This window comes from Procambarus clarkii, chromosome 29 (genome assembly GCF_040958095.1).
Source record: "Procambarus clarkii isolate CNS0578487 chromosome 29, FALCON_Pclarkii_2.0, whole genome shotgun sequence".
Lineage (NCBI taxonomy): Eukaryota > Metazoa > Arthropoda > Malacostraca > Decapoda > Cambaridae > Procambarus > Procambarus clarkii.
In genome coordinates this window covers 15551142-15568570 of record NC_091178.1, presented here as the reverse complement: position 1 = coordinate 15568570, position 17429 = coordinate 15551142, and the positions used below count along the sequence as shown (strand labels likewise).

General features: G+C 41.9%; 1 protein-coding gene across 1 annotated transcript in view; it reads left to right on the top strand.

The window, feature by feature from the left end:
- The first annotated feature begins 240 nt into the window (after positions 1–240).
- Positions 241–17429, top strand: part of LOC123765093 (phospholipid-transporting ATPase IF) — a 32594-nt gene continuing 15405 nt past the window's right edge. Inside the window, exons 1-6 of the mRNA XM_045753528.2 lie at positions 241–1092; positions 1266–1377; positions 2974–3063; positions 4982–5146; positions 6477–6629; positions 15645–15725. Coding sequence (XP_045609484.2) covers positions 5009–5146; positions 6477–6629; positions 15645–15725 — 372 coding nt within the window. The 5' untranslated portion in view covers positions 241–1092; positions 1266–1377; positions 2974–3063; positions 4982–5008. The remainder of the gene's footprint in view (positions 1093–1265; positions 1378–2973; positions 3064–4981; positions 5147–6476; positions 6630–15644; positions 15726–17429) is intronic.

Genomic DNA, 17429 nt, shown 5'->3' with positions numbered 1-17429 from the left:
AAACTTCACAATCAACACAGGCTAGCAGGAACTACCAACATACAAACCACACAATCTGCTCTTATCTGCTCAAATATCTCTTCTTTCTCATCAACACAGACTACCCAGGAAGTAACAACATACAAACTCCACAATCAATATTGACTAACACCATATAACACACACAATCAACACTCGATTGTCAGGGTCGCCATCAGCGAGTGCTTCAGCGTTATCACGTCCGCTGATAAGCGGCGTGCCGTTGGCAGCTAGAGAGAGGTTGACTATGAGGAAGAGTGGCAGACTGTAACTGATTCTATGGTGGAGGTGGTGGCCCGTGTCACTCGCAGGTGTTGGCGTTCTTGTATAGTGTGTGAGTGTGAGTGTGGTACCGCGGCCAACTGGCATACTGTGTCACGTTATGGACTTGACACACTGCTCGGGAGGAGGTGACTACCTACAGCAGAAATGGAACACGAATCAACCAGCAGGATAAACACGAAAGTGGACATTTAGAGGCTGAAAGTGGACATTTAGAGGTGGAAACTGGACATTTAGAGGTGGGAAGTGGACATTTAGAGGCGGAAAGTGGACATTTAGAGGCGGAAAGTGGCGATTTAGAGGCGGAAAGTGGACATTTAGAGGCGGTAAGTGGCGATTTAGAGGTGGAAAGTGGACATTTAGAGGCGGTAAGTGGCGATTTAGAGGCGGAAAGTGGATATTTAGAGGCGGAAAGTGGACATTTAGAGGCGGAAACTGGACATTTAGAGGCGGAAAGTGACCATTTACAAGCGGAAAGTGGACATTAAGAAGCGGGAAGTGACCATTTAGAGGCGAGAAGTGTGTATTTAGAAGTACCAAGAATGCATAATCCCCAACACAGAAAAATGGAAGACGCGGGAAGACATACATAACGACCCGAGTAATTTAATACAACGCGGACCAAGGAATCGCCTCAGAAGCCATTGTTTCAGTAACTGAGACCTCAAGTCTAAGTGTCGCGCTTCAAGATACATACATTAACACTTATCTTGTGTAATTAATAAGTGGAATGGAACTGATGGAAATGTAGCAATACTGAAGACATTCTGGAAACCATCACTGACCATAATGGTATGTGACGCCTACAGATTTCATATAAAAATATATCTCAATAACCTCTCTCTCTCTATATATATATATGGTGGGTTGTTCTATTGTTACGTGGATTGCTTCAAGAATTTGTAAACTTACATCTTAGGTTTTGTCTATTATTTTTGTCTAATCTGACTGTGTGTGTGGAGCAGGAGGCGGGGGAGGGAGGGACGCGGAGGGTGGAGGTCAGTCAACAGGCCGCCCCAACTGGTCAACACGGCGCCCATCACACACTTCCCAGACAACTCCATAACTACCTCTAAGGTAAGATCATTGTGATATATTCACCTACTTGTGTTTGCGGGGGTTGAGCTCTGGCTCTTTGGTCCCGCCTCTCATCCGTCAATCAACAGGTGTACAGATTCCTGAGCCTATTGGGCTCTATCATATCTACACTTGAAACTGTGTATGAAGTCAGCCTCCACCACATCACTTCCTAATGCATTCCATTTGTCAACCACTCTGACACTAAACAAGTTCTTTCTAATATCTCTGTGGCTTGTATATACTACAGTGTAAACGATTTCACAGTACTATTTATTTAGACTTAACTGAATGGTATACGGGGCATAGTACATCACGAACGATTTAAAAGGTCAAAATATTACAAAAAGAGTTGGAAGAAAACATGTAAAAAAAGGAAATGGAAACATTAAAGATAAAGGTGAAAATACTAAATGGTGGGACATAAATTAGAAGTAGGTGGAGACGCCACTATAAACATCTCTTGGGTGGAATTGGTGAAATAAATGTGTATATGTTGACCAGACCACACACTAGAAAGTGAAGGGACGACCAGGAGGTCGTCCAGGAGATATATATTTGCGAACCCTATTAAATACAGAGGTGAAAGGAATGGGTGTGAATTGTTGCCTGCAGAGCATGGGGGAAAGTGGTGGTGTGCCTGATAATTGGAAAAACCCAATCCCCCATCAAATATCCTCCCACCCCGGGACGTCCTCCCACCCACCTCCCATTACAATCCTTACATTCCACCCACCACAGCCGCCCATGCTCTCTCTCTCTCTCTAGGTAAATGTTTAAAAAATATATTCACATAGGGAAAAGGTTCCGCGACGTGTGTGCTGCCTCACCACATCCTCCTCACCTTTGTTGCAGTTCAGGTCTTACACAATGTTTATTCTCAATAGATTTGTCATCTGCTAATTCTAGCAGTGAAGACCTGGCTTCATACTCCGAAAGAATTAGGCTCTGAAACCTTCATGCCCTGAAAACTTTGTATGCTGAAGAGTCAGCCATGAGAAATTTATGCTAATTAAAATTTAACACTACCAGTATATATCTTTTTTTTTTTTTGTATTCTTCAAAAGCTGAAAATGCTTAACATTTTCCCTCAAGACTGCATTAATTCTATACTTTAAATTCTGATGTTATTATTTTTACACCGCTCATCTCGCTACAATTATATAAATTCATTTGATATTTTTCCCAGTAGACAAATGCTCATATTTCTCCAAATCTAATATATATATATATATATATATATATATATATATATATATATATATATATATATATATATATATATATATATATATATATATATATGACAGTGTCAGACCACGGAGGAAGAATTGAAAAATAACTTTCCTTAAGTGCATTCGTATATTAATACATCTTCAGAAGGAATACATTCCTTCTGAAGATGTAATAATATACGAAAGTACTTGAGTTACTTCCCGTTTCAATTCTTCCTCCGTGGTCTGACACTGTCACATTTTTCATCACGTAATTAATTTTCGTGATTTACACACACACACATTTATATATTTATATAATATTTATATATAATTTTGTCATATTAAACACTGAATAACTGAGCCATTATCGTGTCGGCAGTACACGCTGGTGACCTTCCTGCCCAAGAACCTGTTTGAACAGTTCCGGAGATTGGCCAACTTCTACTTCCTATGTCTGGCCATCATTCACGTAAGTCAACATCGCTCTTCAACCAGCCCGTTCTCTCCTGTTGCCACAACGGACAAAGTATATGGTACTAACAGAGCGCCGGCCCATGCCACCCACCCTAAGCTAACGGACCAACTGTTAGCTTCCAACATCCAACTAGAAAACGTGGATGTTCGTGAGCTGCGGCTTTTCATAGTGCCTCGTATTTTGTACGTTAAGGGTCATAGCACATATATTAACAGCATACATATCAACAGCACGGGGTTGCTGTTAATTGAAGTAGCTCTTGGTCACCTTGAGGTGCTTCCGGGGCTTAGCGTCCCTGCGGCCTGGTCGTCGACCAGGCCTCCGTTCTCTGGTCCACTAGTCTATTTTTGTAAGTTTCATTCATTTATTGTTTTAAGAACATGTTGTAACCGCCTCCACGGAGCAAGCTGCCGCCAGATGACCCGGTAGACCACACCTGTAATAACAGGTACACGGCTCACCAGAATTCATACATCGATGCGTAAACCCAATCCCGAAACACTATGCGTATTTGTGGCTTTAGGTATTGTATGTACTAGCTCTATCTATAAATCCAACATTATGTTTGTAACTCATCATCAATGTAATGTACTTTTACCTGAATAAAAATTTGAATTTTGAATTTGAATCGGGGTAAGTGAAGATGGTGTCATGCGTCCGGGGCATCGTCAGGGTCCTGGTGCCAGCAAGGATCCCCCTTACAATGTTGTTGTTTAAGATTCACCTTATAGGAACAAAAAGTTCCAAGCAGCACGGGTTATGGTGAGCCCGTATTGGACTTACCTGGCACAAAAGTGGGGCTGTAACTGTCCTTTACAATAAGCAGCGGAAACTTTATTCTACATGTTCCCTTCCCTTCCTCCTCACGCTTAACACCTTCCCAAACTGCCCAAACAGCCTGGTTAACAGCCCATCCGTCATTTCAAAAGGTGCACCATACACTGTCACGTATGTCACTGTCACACTCAAGTTGACCACCCTTACCGTACCAGCACCACCTGTCCCAGGGAACGAGCAACCCTCACACCGATCAAGGTACTTTCCGGAACACATCTGGGAGAACAAATTTCACCACCACACGGCGTTCCTGAACGATCTGCACTCCCACCAGGTCTGTCAACTTCACGTGGAGCACCTCCACTAGTGCAGACTCAAGCGCTAGATGGTCAACTCGTGTCGAAAACTCGAGTCCTGCCAAAAACGTCCGCTTAAGAGGAGACACAGACGACCCCATCGTAACGCAAAAACGTACCTTGCACAAGCATGGTACCACACAGGTCACTGGCCAGGCACCTAATTACCAACTCCATGCTTGGGTGATGGGTTGCCAGATCCAAATTGCTGAAAGTAGCGAGCTGATGGGCTAAAAGTAACGAATTTTTAATAAGAGTTGCTCAATTTTTTGTTTAGTGACTGATACGGGTTTCAAAATAATATATTTTGATATATAGAGTACACTATACGATTTTAATGGTTTTATTAATGTTATCTAAGCATATATATATTCAACAAATCCCTCCGCTTTCTCTGGCGACCAGACAGTGAATCCTGCCACAATCCTTAACTGGTCGCCTCTGTTTACCCAGCAGTAACTGGATACTTGGTTATTAACCGATTTTAAGAATTCATTGTATGAATTCACTGCAGTTTCATTCATTGTTCGACCTGATTGACAGGTCGTGTTCTCGGGAAAAACTAGTGGGTAAGGCTAACCATGAGCAACGGGATGAGAAAGGTCTCAGCTAGCTAATAGAGTCAGAAGTCGTCTGTTCTGTAGGGCGGACTGACCCAATGTAACATCCCTTTTAAAAACATGTTTATATGTGTGTGTGTGTTAGGAGGAACGTAAATCTGTTGAAAGTCTAAAAACAGAGATCGTGTTGTGGAGATGAGTTGTTACATCCTCCCTCAGCTAACCATCGACAGTCCCGTGTCACCGATGACGAGCATCCTGCCGCTGGTGTTCGTGGTGGCGGTGACGGCGGTGAAGCAGGGCTACGAGGACTGGCTCCGTCACCGAGAGGACAACAAGGTCAACAACGCCGCCTCCAGAGTCCTGCGGGACGGTGTCGTTACGGTGAGTACTGCGTTAAACATGGTCACGGTAAGATTATATGTACAGTTTCACAGAGATACACACACACACTTTCGCGTCACTTGTGGGGTTAGGCACCAAGAGGTGACTGCTCGTAGCAGGTACGAAACAAGTCGTCAAAGAAAGTGTGGAACGGTCAGCAGGTGAAGTGGCACAGGTTGTCCAATCAGCTATGCTTGTAGGAATTAACTTGAAGTGTACTGAGTGGATGGCCAGTTCATCCACTGGGTTCACCCACTAAGTTCAGGACAATCACCTTGTAGGTGACCGGAGCTAAGAAATTTAAGAATGACGTTCTCAGTTTTAGCATAGACCTAAGCGGGCTTGGTCTTCGGGGCCCTGACGAATCAAAATGCTTCTCCTTAGAGAATGCTGAAATGTTATTGGTGAGCGCATGAGAGTAAGAGAGTAATAGCGGATAGGACGACCAGTCCTCCTCTGTGAATGAATGAGGAAAGTGGGAAGAGGAGGCAGGACTAAGCCTTCCCTCATGAACTCTTAAGCCTGTGAGGATCTCGAGGATCACCAGAGCCCCCTCTCTCATTAATGTTTTATGTCTAAGATTACACATTACAACGTTACAAACATAAAGATTAGGACACGATATCTCATTAGTGGTTTCGTTATGGCCAAATTTCTGGTTGTAATTCTTGATAAGCAGACTCTGCTTCATCATGGTGGGAGCAACAGGCAGGAGGGAATTCAACCCCATGACACGAGAGTGTAATTTCATGCTCAGATAATAATGATTATGTCTGGAGAATTATTTTTGTATATTAATGACAAAGATATTAATTGGTGTTAATTTCCAGGTAGATATTCTGTTTCTATAACTTCCTGATTTTTGCTTTATTATCTCATTATGGTCAGATTTGTTCTAAACAATCTCTTTATTATCTTATTAGATATTTCAGAGCCTGATTTTATGATTATTGCTGCAATTTAAGTTGCAAGTGGATTATAATCTTGAGTGGAATATATATATATATATATATATATATATATATATATATATATATATATATATATATATATATATATATATATATATATATATATATATATATATATTAAAGAGGTAGTTTAATTCAAGAAGCTCTCATCTTAAATATTGTTGTCTGCTGATTCATGCTCTCAGAAATATATCATTAACTGGACACAGTCTTTCCTAACCAATCGTTCAATTAACCAAAGATAAAAATTAACCAATTGCCAAATCTAATGACTAAGCCAAGCAGACAATTAATAGCTTATCTAATCACTCGCCTAAAGGCCAACTAATTTAAGAGTAATCTTGCGTGGGGTGAGGCAGGAGGTGCGCCGGCGGGACATCATTGTGGGGGACGTGGTGGAGGTGGCGGACGAGGAGGAGTTCCCCTGCGACCTCGTCCTCCTGGCCTCCCACCACCCGGAGGCCACCTGCGACGTCATCACCGCCAACCTCGACGGAGAGACCAACCTCAAGGTAGGTCGTGAGGGCAGCACACGAGGGCAAGGTTGAGGTAAGGGGCTGTGAAGACGCTTGAGGGAGGCTCACATCAGGGAGGACGAGGCAAAGATTTCATTGTAAAATTTGTAAATAGGTTTAAGGACAGACTTATTGTTAGGTTTAAACAAAGGGGTTATGGTGACCGTGGGGGAAAGAACTAGATCATAGGAGCCCAGGGTTGGGAGGTCGATCCGATTGTATGATCTCAATATTTCCTCACCGAGCGCTCTCTTGCGTTCTCACGAGGAAGAAGAAGAACACAATCACCAATATTCTGATTCGTAAAAATAACAATCAAGCTAAGTGTCTGAAGGATATGTGAAGCGTTACAATAATGAACTCTGAAGGACCAAATAAGGTTCTTAAAAAGTGCCAGGAGGTAAACATATAGTGTCGACCCCTCCCCCATACAATCCGGACCCGCTATCATGGTGACCCTTCCGTACCCATAATGGTGACTCCTCCCCCCACCACCACCTCGCACCCACAATCATGGTGACACTGACACCCATCATCATGGTGACTAACCTGACACTACCACACATCAACTTGTGTACATAATGCACACACACACAGACACAGTCACGCCAAAGTTACTGTATATAGCTGGCGGCTGTGACCCTAGTATGGCTAAAGCTAAGTCAGGTGACGTTTTTTTAAGAAGCTTAGAGCGTTTAGCTTTTCCCTAACTGAGAAAAACAACAGTTAACTGCAAAGGACACAAAAGAAGTGTTAAGTCTGCAGACGCGAACAATGTTCATTTCTGTCATGTTTGAGACTCCAGTCATCTTATAGATTGGATCTCTTTCTTTTCTTCCTCTTTTCTTGCTCTCTCTTTGTCTCTATTCAGTCCGTTCTCCTAAGGTTTCAAAACGTCAAGAAAACGATCAATTTAAAGTGTTCTCTCCTAACCTACCAAAAGGACCCCAAACAGAAAACGGGACAGCACCTCACTTTCTGGACCCTCTTCCATTTTCCAGCACGACAATTTTTGGCCTAACTCGTAGGCCAAAAATTTTCACTCGTAACGCATACGAGTGAAAAGCGACGTTCTCTGTAGGAGGACAGGTTGCTCTATTTCCCCTATTTCTCCTCATCATTAGGCCCTCTGTACTTTTCTTTATTCCTATTAACTCTTATGGTATACTTCTAACGTCCTCCTCATATTCTTACCCTTTACTGACGTTTTCCACTACTCTTCCTTTCACGGGTTATTCATACCCGTGCCACCTCTTGGGTGGCTTAATCTTCACCAATCATCAATCTGCTCTTCCTTCACACTACGTGATAATGGTCCGGGAGGGGACCGAAACCTCGTCACTGCCTGTATCTTCAGACGTGTGGTTGTGTCTAATGTTCAGCCACGTTATTGTGATTTTCTCTCTGCATACATGGGCGAGTTTGGGAGGATATATTATATATATATATATATATATATATATATATATATATATATATATATATATATATATATATATATATATATATATATATATATATATATTATTAAATATGATCGAAAAAGTAAGATTAATAATTCTAACACGAATTTTCTCAATCTTTCGTACATTTCTTTTCACTGTTGGAGGTAAATCAAAAATCAATTCTCCAAAATTCATTTTTATTTCTAGTCTGACGCGACACGAGCGCGTTTCGTAAAACTTATTACATTTTCAAAGACTTTAGTTTACAAATACACAACTGAATAGAACTTCTTCTTCTTCTTGATAGTAGGTGCAGTTTGCATGAAGGGCTTGTCCTCCCGATGACTGCACCAGTACAGATGTTGGTAGAGGCGTTTATGTTGAAGATGATAAGAGTTTCAAAAGTGCTTGTTGCGTTGTGATGTAGACAGAGGAGCGGCGACTAAAACAGAGGTGGATGTTAGAGGGAGACTTGCCGCACCGTAGGGCGGTGTGTTGTGTTTATGGCGTCAGCTGATCCTTGGTGTTGCGACGAGGCAGTTGTTTTCTGTGTTTAGCTGTTGGTGGCGCCAGGTATAAATGTGGCGCGGGTCAGATGTGACCCAGTTTGTTGGTCGACTGGAGATATTTAGCCAGTGCTTTGACTATTTGGTATTTTTCTTGTAACGAGTGGTCACCGCCTCCTAATATATGCTCGATGGTAAAGGGTATTTTAAGTGAGATAAGTTCTTGTTTGAAATTTACTCTGGCACTATAGTGTCGGAAGCAATGTAGGAGATAGTGTTCGACTGTTTCAGGCACCTGACAGTGGATGCAGAGTTCGTTGATGTCTGTTCTGTACTTAGAGCTGTGTGCTGCTAGTTTGGTGTGTCCCAGCCTTAATCTGGTCATCGCTATATCAATTTCTCTGCTTTTATATCTGACATGTTTCCAAGTTTCCCATTTCTTTTTAATGGACCCATAGTACAAAGGTGAGCATGACGTTTTCCATTTCGTCGCAAAATCTTGGGTGATGGTATTTTTGAAGGCTCCTTTACGTGCAACATGGGGAATTGGATGACGGGTAATGTGAGGTGTGTTGTGCATTGCTTTGGCTAGTTGATCTACTAGTTCATTATGGAGAATACCACAATGCGCTGGGACCCATTGGATAGAGGTATCATAACCGTTCAATCGATGTTCATGAAGAAGTTGAAGACATGGGTAAACAAACTCCTTGCACGTTTTTGAAGAGTACGTAATTGCTTGAATCGCACTCTTGGAGTCACTGCAGATTGTATATGTCCCGACTGGTAATGTTGTGATTATTTGGAGAGCTTGATATAAGGCATATAATTCAGCTGTGAAAACAGATAGTTGGTTTGGTAACCGCCATCCCTGCTTGAGATGGTATTCCGGTATCCATACAGCGCTAGTGACCGAGGGTACGTTGTTCTTGATGATGCGAGATCCATCTGTATAAATCGCTGTGGTATTTGGGTAGCAATTTTTCATTGTTGAGAGAAAGACTGAGGCTATGGCTGAGTTTGGTGCAGAATGTGGAATGTTGTCTTCGAGTTGTATTGCTGTATTAGGAGTTGTATAAAGCCAGGGTGGAATAGGGGGAACAGTAAGTTGGGTTTCCGAGTTTTGGAGTAGAGAGAGGTCTATATTGAGGTTATTTGTAGCCCGTGTGAGGAAAGGTTGTGAGTGATTGGTTGGGATGCGGGGGTTATGTGGGTTAACTGTTGGGTTAATTTTTGATCTGTATGGGTGTGTCTGGTGAGCAGTGGTACAGAGTGACAGATAGTTGGCACACATTATGTCTCGTCTGGTGGCTAGGCTTGTGAGGCCCGTTTCCCCGTAAAGTCCGAGGATAGGAGTGGAACGCATTGCGCCACATATAAGTCGCATGGCATTGTTTTGGATGACCTCTAGGCTCTGTAGGTTAGTAGGCGCAGCCGATGCATATGCTTGGCAACAATAGTCTATTTGGCTGCGAATGTTGGTTGTATAGAAACGGAGCAGGATTTTATGGTGTGCTCCCCAGGTGGTGCCAGTGAGGGCTTTCAGTATGGCGAGTCGGGGTTGTGTCGTCTGTTTAAGGTGTTGAATGTGTGCTGTCCAGGTAAGTGAGGGCGAGTCTAAGTGCATGCCAAGGTATTTATGTTCTCGTACGTGTTGGATGGGAGTGTTGTGTATTGTGAGGGTGGGTAGATGAACGAGTCTTTTTTTAGTGAAAATTTGATAATAGGTTTTGGTAGTACTAACTTGAAGGCCCCATTGTTGTGTCCAATCTATGAGGTGATCAAGTGCTGTTTGCATTGTTGAGACTGTATTAGGTAAGGCGTTGTCTGAATAATACAGTGTTAAGTCGTCGGCGTACGCCGAGAGGTTAACAGGATGGGTGTTAGGCAAATCTGCTAAGAATGCAGCAAAAAGGGTTGGGCTTAGTATGGAGCCTTGTGGGACACCCGTTTGTATTGGGATGTCATCGGAAAACTCGCCTTGTATATAGACTTTAGAGGTCCTGTTCGTAAGATTTTAACCATAAAAGATTAACCTGATAAGATTTTAACCATAAAAGTAATCTTCCCTGTACGCCTAAACGCGCAAGCTTTGCGAGGAGGCAAGTATGAGGAATGCTATCAAAAGCTCCTTTGAGGTCTAAGTAGACAACAAGACAATATTTACTGCTTCTGAGAGAGGTGCGGATTTCATGTTCAAGGCAAAGTATTTGATCGAGTGTGGAGCATTGCGGTCGAAATCCAGCTTGGAGTGACGGTATAATATTATTATATTCTAGATACCATTGGAGGCGAGTATGTACTAGTCTTTCCATGACTTTACTGAGACATGATAGTAGGGAAATAGGTCTATATGACGCAGGTTGGGATGGGTCTTTTCCTGGTTTAAGGAACGGAAGAATAATACTGGTCTGCCATTGTGAGGGAATATTTCCGTGAGTCCAGCATAGGTTGTAATAGTTTAGGAGAGTACTATGTGCAGTTGATGGGAGATGTTTTATGAGTTCATATGGAATTCCATCCTCTCCAGGTGCCTTGCCAAGAGGTAGGTGGGTTAAGGCTAATTGTAGCTCGCTTAAGGTGTATATGTTGTCGACGCCAGGCATGGGTAGCAGTATGGCACGGTCAATTTCTTGTCTGAGGGGGAGTTCTTGGGCATGAAAGAAGGGTGTTGAGAGGGTAACTTTAAGACATTCAGCAAGAACATTTGCACGCTCCTGAGGTGTTTGACAGAGTGAACCGTTGATCGTCAGGGGGAACGAAGGGAATGTTGGGCGACCTTTAATGCTGTTAAATGTAGCCCAGACTTTTGAATGTGGCGTAGTGGGTGTGAGGCTATCACAAAATTTTGCCCATGATGCTCGCTTTGCTGACAGTATGGTTTTTTTGGCTTCTGTTGTAGCCCGCCGGAGATTAACCCAGTTCTGTAGGGAGGGTTGACGTCTTTGTTTTTGTATGGCTCGTCGGCGTAAAGCGACTGTTCGTGCACATTCCGCGTTCCACCACGGTTTAAGTGGTTTGTTTGACCTATGTCCTGAAGTTTTCTTGAGCATTTGGGTGGCTGCACAATTTATGGCCGAGGTGATTGTGGACAGTCGCGTGTTGGGGTCTACATCGTCTGTATCTGGGAGACAGACAGTATCAGCCCATTTTTTCTTATCTAGTTTCTTAATGTTCCACTTGGGGAGCGTTAGGGGGTGGGTTGGTGGCTGAAAGTTAGTAAATTTTATAATGAGGGGTTTGTGGTCACTTCCAATATCTGGTCCAGTATGAAACTGTAGTTCTTGTTGAAAGTGTGCAGAGCCAAAGCAGATGTCCAGTGAGGCTTCATAATTTTGTTCTGTAGTTAAAGTAGGTTGCAAGGTAGGGCGGCGAAAGAAGAATATATGGTGTAGTGTCTCAGTAGTTATATAAATCGGTGCCTGCAGTATTCTGGGCGCCTCTACTCCATGTGGGGTGGTTTGTATTGAGATCACCTGTAACAATGATCGGTTGTCGTAGTTGGTTTAGATAGAATTCTAGTTCATTTAAATTTATTGTGCCACCAGGGTTGTATATACCCAGAAAGGATATGTGTGTACCATTGTAGGGTATTAGGCATGCTAAAATTTCTAGCTTACCATTTACAAAATGTGTAAGCGTTACAGGTTTACATGTCATGTTACTCCGTGTTAGGAGGAAAATACCACCACCCATACGGTTTGGTCTGTCCAGTCTCTGCATCTGAAAGTTTTTAAAAATAGGATTTTGTTTAGGGGTGAGCCAGGATTCGGTTATGAAAGCTAAGTCCGGTTTGGATGAGTAAAGGAATTGTTTAAGTTCTGTGAGAGATGTTTTAATGCTTTTTGCGTTCCAAGTCATGAATGTTAGGGGAGCCATTTAGGATGTGTGGGTTATGGATGTGTCTGTTTTCCTTGGCATGCCAGTAGTAGTACGTGTTGGATACCTAGATGTGGATGTGGGCTGTGCCTTACTCTTGGTACTGGCGGTTTGGGTTTGTGGCAAGTCAGCCTGTGGAATGATTTTGGTAAGGCGTGCTAGGGAGTTATTTATGAGTTTTTCTATCATCTGTTCAAACAATGTGTGTCCAGCAATGGTGGCTTTGTTTGGGCGGATGTCAGTGTCTGTAGCTGTTGATGGGATGTCTTTTGGGTCAGCCTCAGGGGTGGGTTGTGTTACTTGTGTAAAGAATTTAGTTAGCAGTCGGTCCAGCGTCTTTTCTAGTGCATTTTCAATGCGCGTGACAACAGTTTCAACAAGATCATTTTCAATGCGAGTGACAAGAGTTTCAACAAGATCAGGACTCAGTTGTGCATTTTGTGAGGGATGGTTGGACCCTGGGGTTGTGGGAGTGTCGGTGACAGATATATCAGGTACAAGCAAAGGCTGTGTTTGAGTGTGAGGTAGTGTTTGATGATGGGCTGTGTTAGGTTGTTTCAGTGCACTACTGTATAGCAGGTTGTTGGTAGGGAGAATCTTAGTTTTTGCTGCTGCTGCTATGTATGAGGGACATTGTTTGAATGTAATGTCGTGGTCGCCACCACAGTTTGAGCAGGTGAGTGTATCTGATGTACAATCTTGCGTGTAATGGGAACCAGAGCATTTCCCACATTTAATGTCTTTGGTGCAGCCTTTCCAGGTATGGTTAAAACCTTTACATTTAAAACACTGAGAGGGACGTGGTATATACACCTCTAGTTTATGGAGGAAGCTGTTTAACCAAATCCTCTCAGGGGAGATGTAGTCTAGAAAGGTAAGCAGAGCAGTGCCTGTATCACTCAGTTCTCTGTTTGTTCTTCGCATAAATTTTTTGATTCCATGGATCGGGATGTCATGTGTCTCAAGTTGTGCTTTGATGTCGTCTACACTGATGTCTACAACATGTCGGATTACATATTTTGTTAATCGGTCCCCTAGTTGTTTATAGCACTTGACTTTGTGGCCACAGATGTCAGTAATGTCTGAAAGCTTTAGTTCTTCGCCATGTTTGTGGTCCACTGCGATCAGGTTTTTCTGTTTATTTGGTCTCATATTGTGCACGTTGATCCCGAATATCTTGGGAATGGCATTATATAAGATACTTTGTGCTCGGCTATTTCTGAACACATTTTCCTCTTCGCCATCAAAGGCAATGATGAAAGTTTGCAAATCAGAAGAACTTAGCCTACCTTGGTTGAGCTGTGGAGGTTGATACTGAGGCCGCGTGGTGCCGGCATGGTCTCTGTTTACCTCTGTAAGTTGGCGGCGTTTCGCCTCCAATCTGTTTGCCTTGCTGTGATGTTTGCTGTCTAGGAAAACTCCATCTAGATCCTCTTCTAAGACCGGGTGATGTTCATGATCTAAATGTGTGGCATGCAACAGTGGTTCCCCAGTGTCCTCAAAGGTATCGTCAATATTTGCAGGAGAGACGCTGCGCGAACCTCCACCAGACGCCATGACGTTTGAGAATAGAACTTACGCATCTCCGATTTTATATCTACATTTGAGTGAGGTGGAAGGGGTGATGTGGCATTAATAGGGTATTAATTTCATCAACACAAGACAGAACACGAAACAATGGGTATTGAATAGAAGTGTTTGTAGAAAGCCTATTGGTCCATATTTCTTGATGCTTCTATATTGGAGCGGAGTCTTGAGGTGGGTAGAATATAGTTGTGCAATAATATTCTTGCACAACTATATTCTACCCACCTCAAGACTCCGCTCCAATATAGAAGCATCAAGAAATATGGACCAATAGGCTTTCTACAAACACTTCTATTCAATACCCATTGTTTCGTGTTCTGTCTTGTGTTGATGAAATTAATACCCTATTAATGCCACCTCTTGTTCTGTCTTGTGTTGATGAAATTAATACCCTATTAATGCCACATCACCCCTTCCACCTCACTCAAATGTCTAAAGTCTTTGAAAATGTGATAAGTTTTACGAAACGCGCTCGTGTCGCGTCAGACTAGAAATAAAAATGAATTTTGGAGAATTGATTTTTGATTTACCTCCAACAGTGAAAAGAAATGTACGAAAGATTGAGAAAATTCGTGTTAGAATTATTAATCTTACTTTTTCGGTCATATTTAATAATATATGTCTACAGGCAAGACTGCTACCAAAATATATATATATATATATATATATATATATATATATATATATATATATATATATGTATGTATATATATATATCCCTTCTCTGAGGCTGTGGGTCCCTATAATTGCACCAGAGGTGGTACCCCCCTATATATATATATATATATATATATATATATATATATATATATATATATATATATATATATATATATATATATATATATATATATATATGTCGTACCTAGAAGCCAGAACGCACTTCTCAGCCTACTATGCAAGGCCCAATTTGCCTAATAAGCCAAGTTTTTATGAATTATTTGTTTTTCGACTACCTAACCTACCTAACCTAACCTAACCTAACTTTTTCAGCTACCTAACCTAACCTAACCTATAAAGATAGGTTAGGTTAGGTTAGGTAGGGTTGGTTAGGTTCGGTCATATATCTACGTTAATTTTAAATCCAATAAAAAAAATTGACCTCATTCGTAATGAAATGGGTAGCTTTATCATTTCATGAGAAAAAAATTAGAGAAAATATATTAATTCAGGAAAACTTGGCTTAATAGGCAAATCGGGCCTTGCATAGTAGGCCGAGAAGTGCATTCTGGCTACTAGATACGACATATATATATATATATATATATATATATATATATATATATATATATATATATATATATATATATATATATATATATATATATATATATAGGAGCTGCCTCATATAAGCCAGCAAACCTTATGCAGTTTCCTGAATTCTTATGCAATGTATCGTTTACGATATTGGGTTTAGTTTCTTCAAGTAAATAGCGTTTTAGTCTAGAAAGTGTTATTTTAATAATTAGAAGTGTCGCGTTAAGTAGTAAACACAAATGCAAGTAATATGATGAAAGTGTTGATTAAATATGTTGTTTTATTAAGAGAATTTCAGAGTGTAATTTTAATGCTCAGTCCACGTGCTCTTGTTCCAGACGTTCCTGTGTCCGACCCTGACCTCTGACCTTCATTCCCCTCGCGACCTTTGGCACCTGAGTGCCACCATTGTGTGCCAGGTCAGTGCTAAAGATACAAACACACACACACACACACACACACACACACACACACACACACACACACACACACACACACACACACACACACACAGATACTCTCTTACAGCACATATCCTTCCCCCCTTATTCTGACAGGTTTACAGAATCCAACTCCAACAAGTAACCCAAGCTGACAAGGAATTCACAAGGAGGGAGGCAGACGCCAGCTTACCAGAGAACAAGAACGGTGTGCTGAGACGCGCTGGTCTGCTTGGTCGCTCCAGCACAATGTTAATGTTTTTGTTGAAGCAAATGATAATGAGTGTCATGACGAAGCTCACTGTATAGGTCTAGTCTGGTATGCAAAAAGGGACCGAAGAACTTTCAACTATGAGATTAGCAGCGTGTGTGTGTGTGTGTGTGTGTGTGTGTGTGTGTGTGTGTGTGTGTGTGTGTGTGTGTGTGTGAGTGTGTTTCAAATATATATGTATATATATTCAAGGACATATGATCATATGATTGGATATATACTGCCCTCTTTCTTTATTTTGACCCTTCACTCAGCGGACATGTAACAATCCAACTCCTTCGTCAAATCATTGACAATATATGAGGAAAAGGATTGGATCCATTTCTGATTCTTGCAATATGGTGTTCTCCCTCGTCTTTCCATACCGACTACTTCCCTCTCACTGTCACTTGCCCTCGCTACGTGCTTCTGAACCAAGTATGCAAGTATTCCAACTACACGAGCTTGCTACACGAGTCTGAAGAGAAGCTGCTAGTGTGGCGCAGCATCGAAGTCTTCTCGGTACCAGACCAATACGTCAGCCATCATAACTTGTCATTTCTCATCACTTACAGATGTGTGTCAGGATGAGCTAACTTACCTCGGATCCGTGTTGGGGATTAGTTGTAAACTTAAGTCTTTCCTGGACGTTCATTACTCTTTCATTATTCAAGGCATGAATATTGTAATGGTCTTAACCCTTTCTTATGGGTACCGCGTTAGGCACCTTCCGCTTGTCTCTCTCTTCCCTCTCAGATCACGTGTTGACAATTATTATTACATAATAATCAGTAATTATTATTATCGCGGTTTACTTGCGCATTACTAACAAATCAAGACAAAACTGAACAAAACTACCTTAACAACTGCATGAAACTCCTCGAGCCACGAAACTCCTCCAGCCACGAAACTCCTCGAGCCACGAAACTCCTCGAGCCACGAAACTCCTCGAGCCACGAAACTCCTCGAGCCACGAAACTCCTCGAGCCACGAAACTCCTCCAGCCACGAAACTCCTCGAGCCACGAAACTCCTCGAGCCACGAAACTCCTCCAGGCACGAAACTCCTCGAGCCACGAAACTCCTCGAGTCACGAAACTAGTTTTGAGGTAAAAGTAAGAAACACGGTCAGCACAAAGAGCAGTCACAATCCACAAGAAAAAATGTACAACAAAAAAAAGGTCAGAGGAAAAAAAAGCTTACAAAAAGGTGAGGCGCTGGGTGCCTCCACGCGGCTATGGTTCGTCCTCTCAACTAATAGGTCGCGTTTTGTACGTTATGGTTACTAACTTTACACATTCAACCTATTATGAAAACTATAAGCTCGCATATACCTGCGTTTTCTATGCAAAGTACTCAATAGGTTAGGTGGGTTGCTTGGGTTCGTACATTTGTTTATATATAATTTTTTACTGAAATGTTTAATATTTTGTA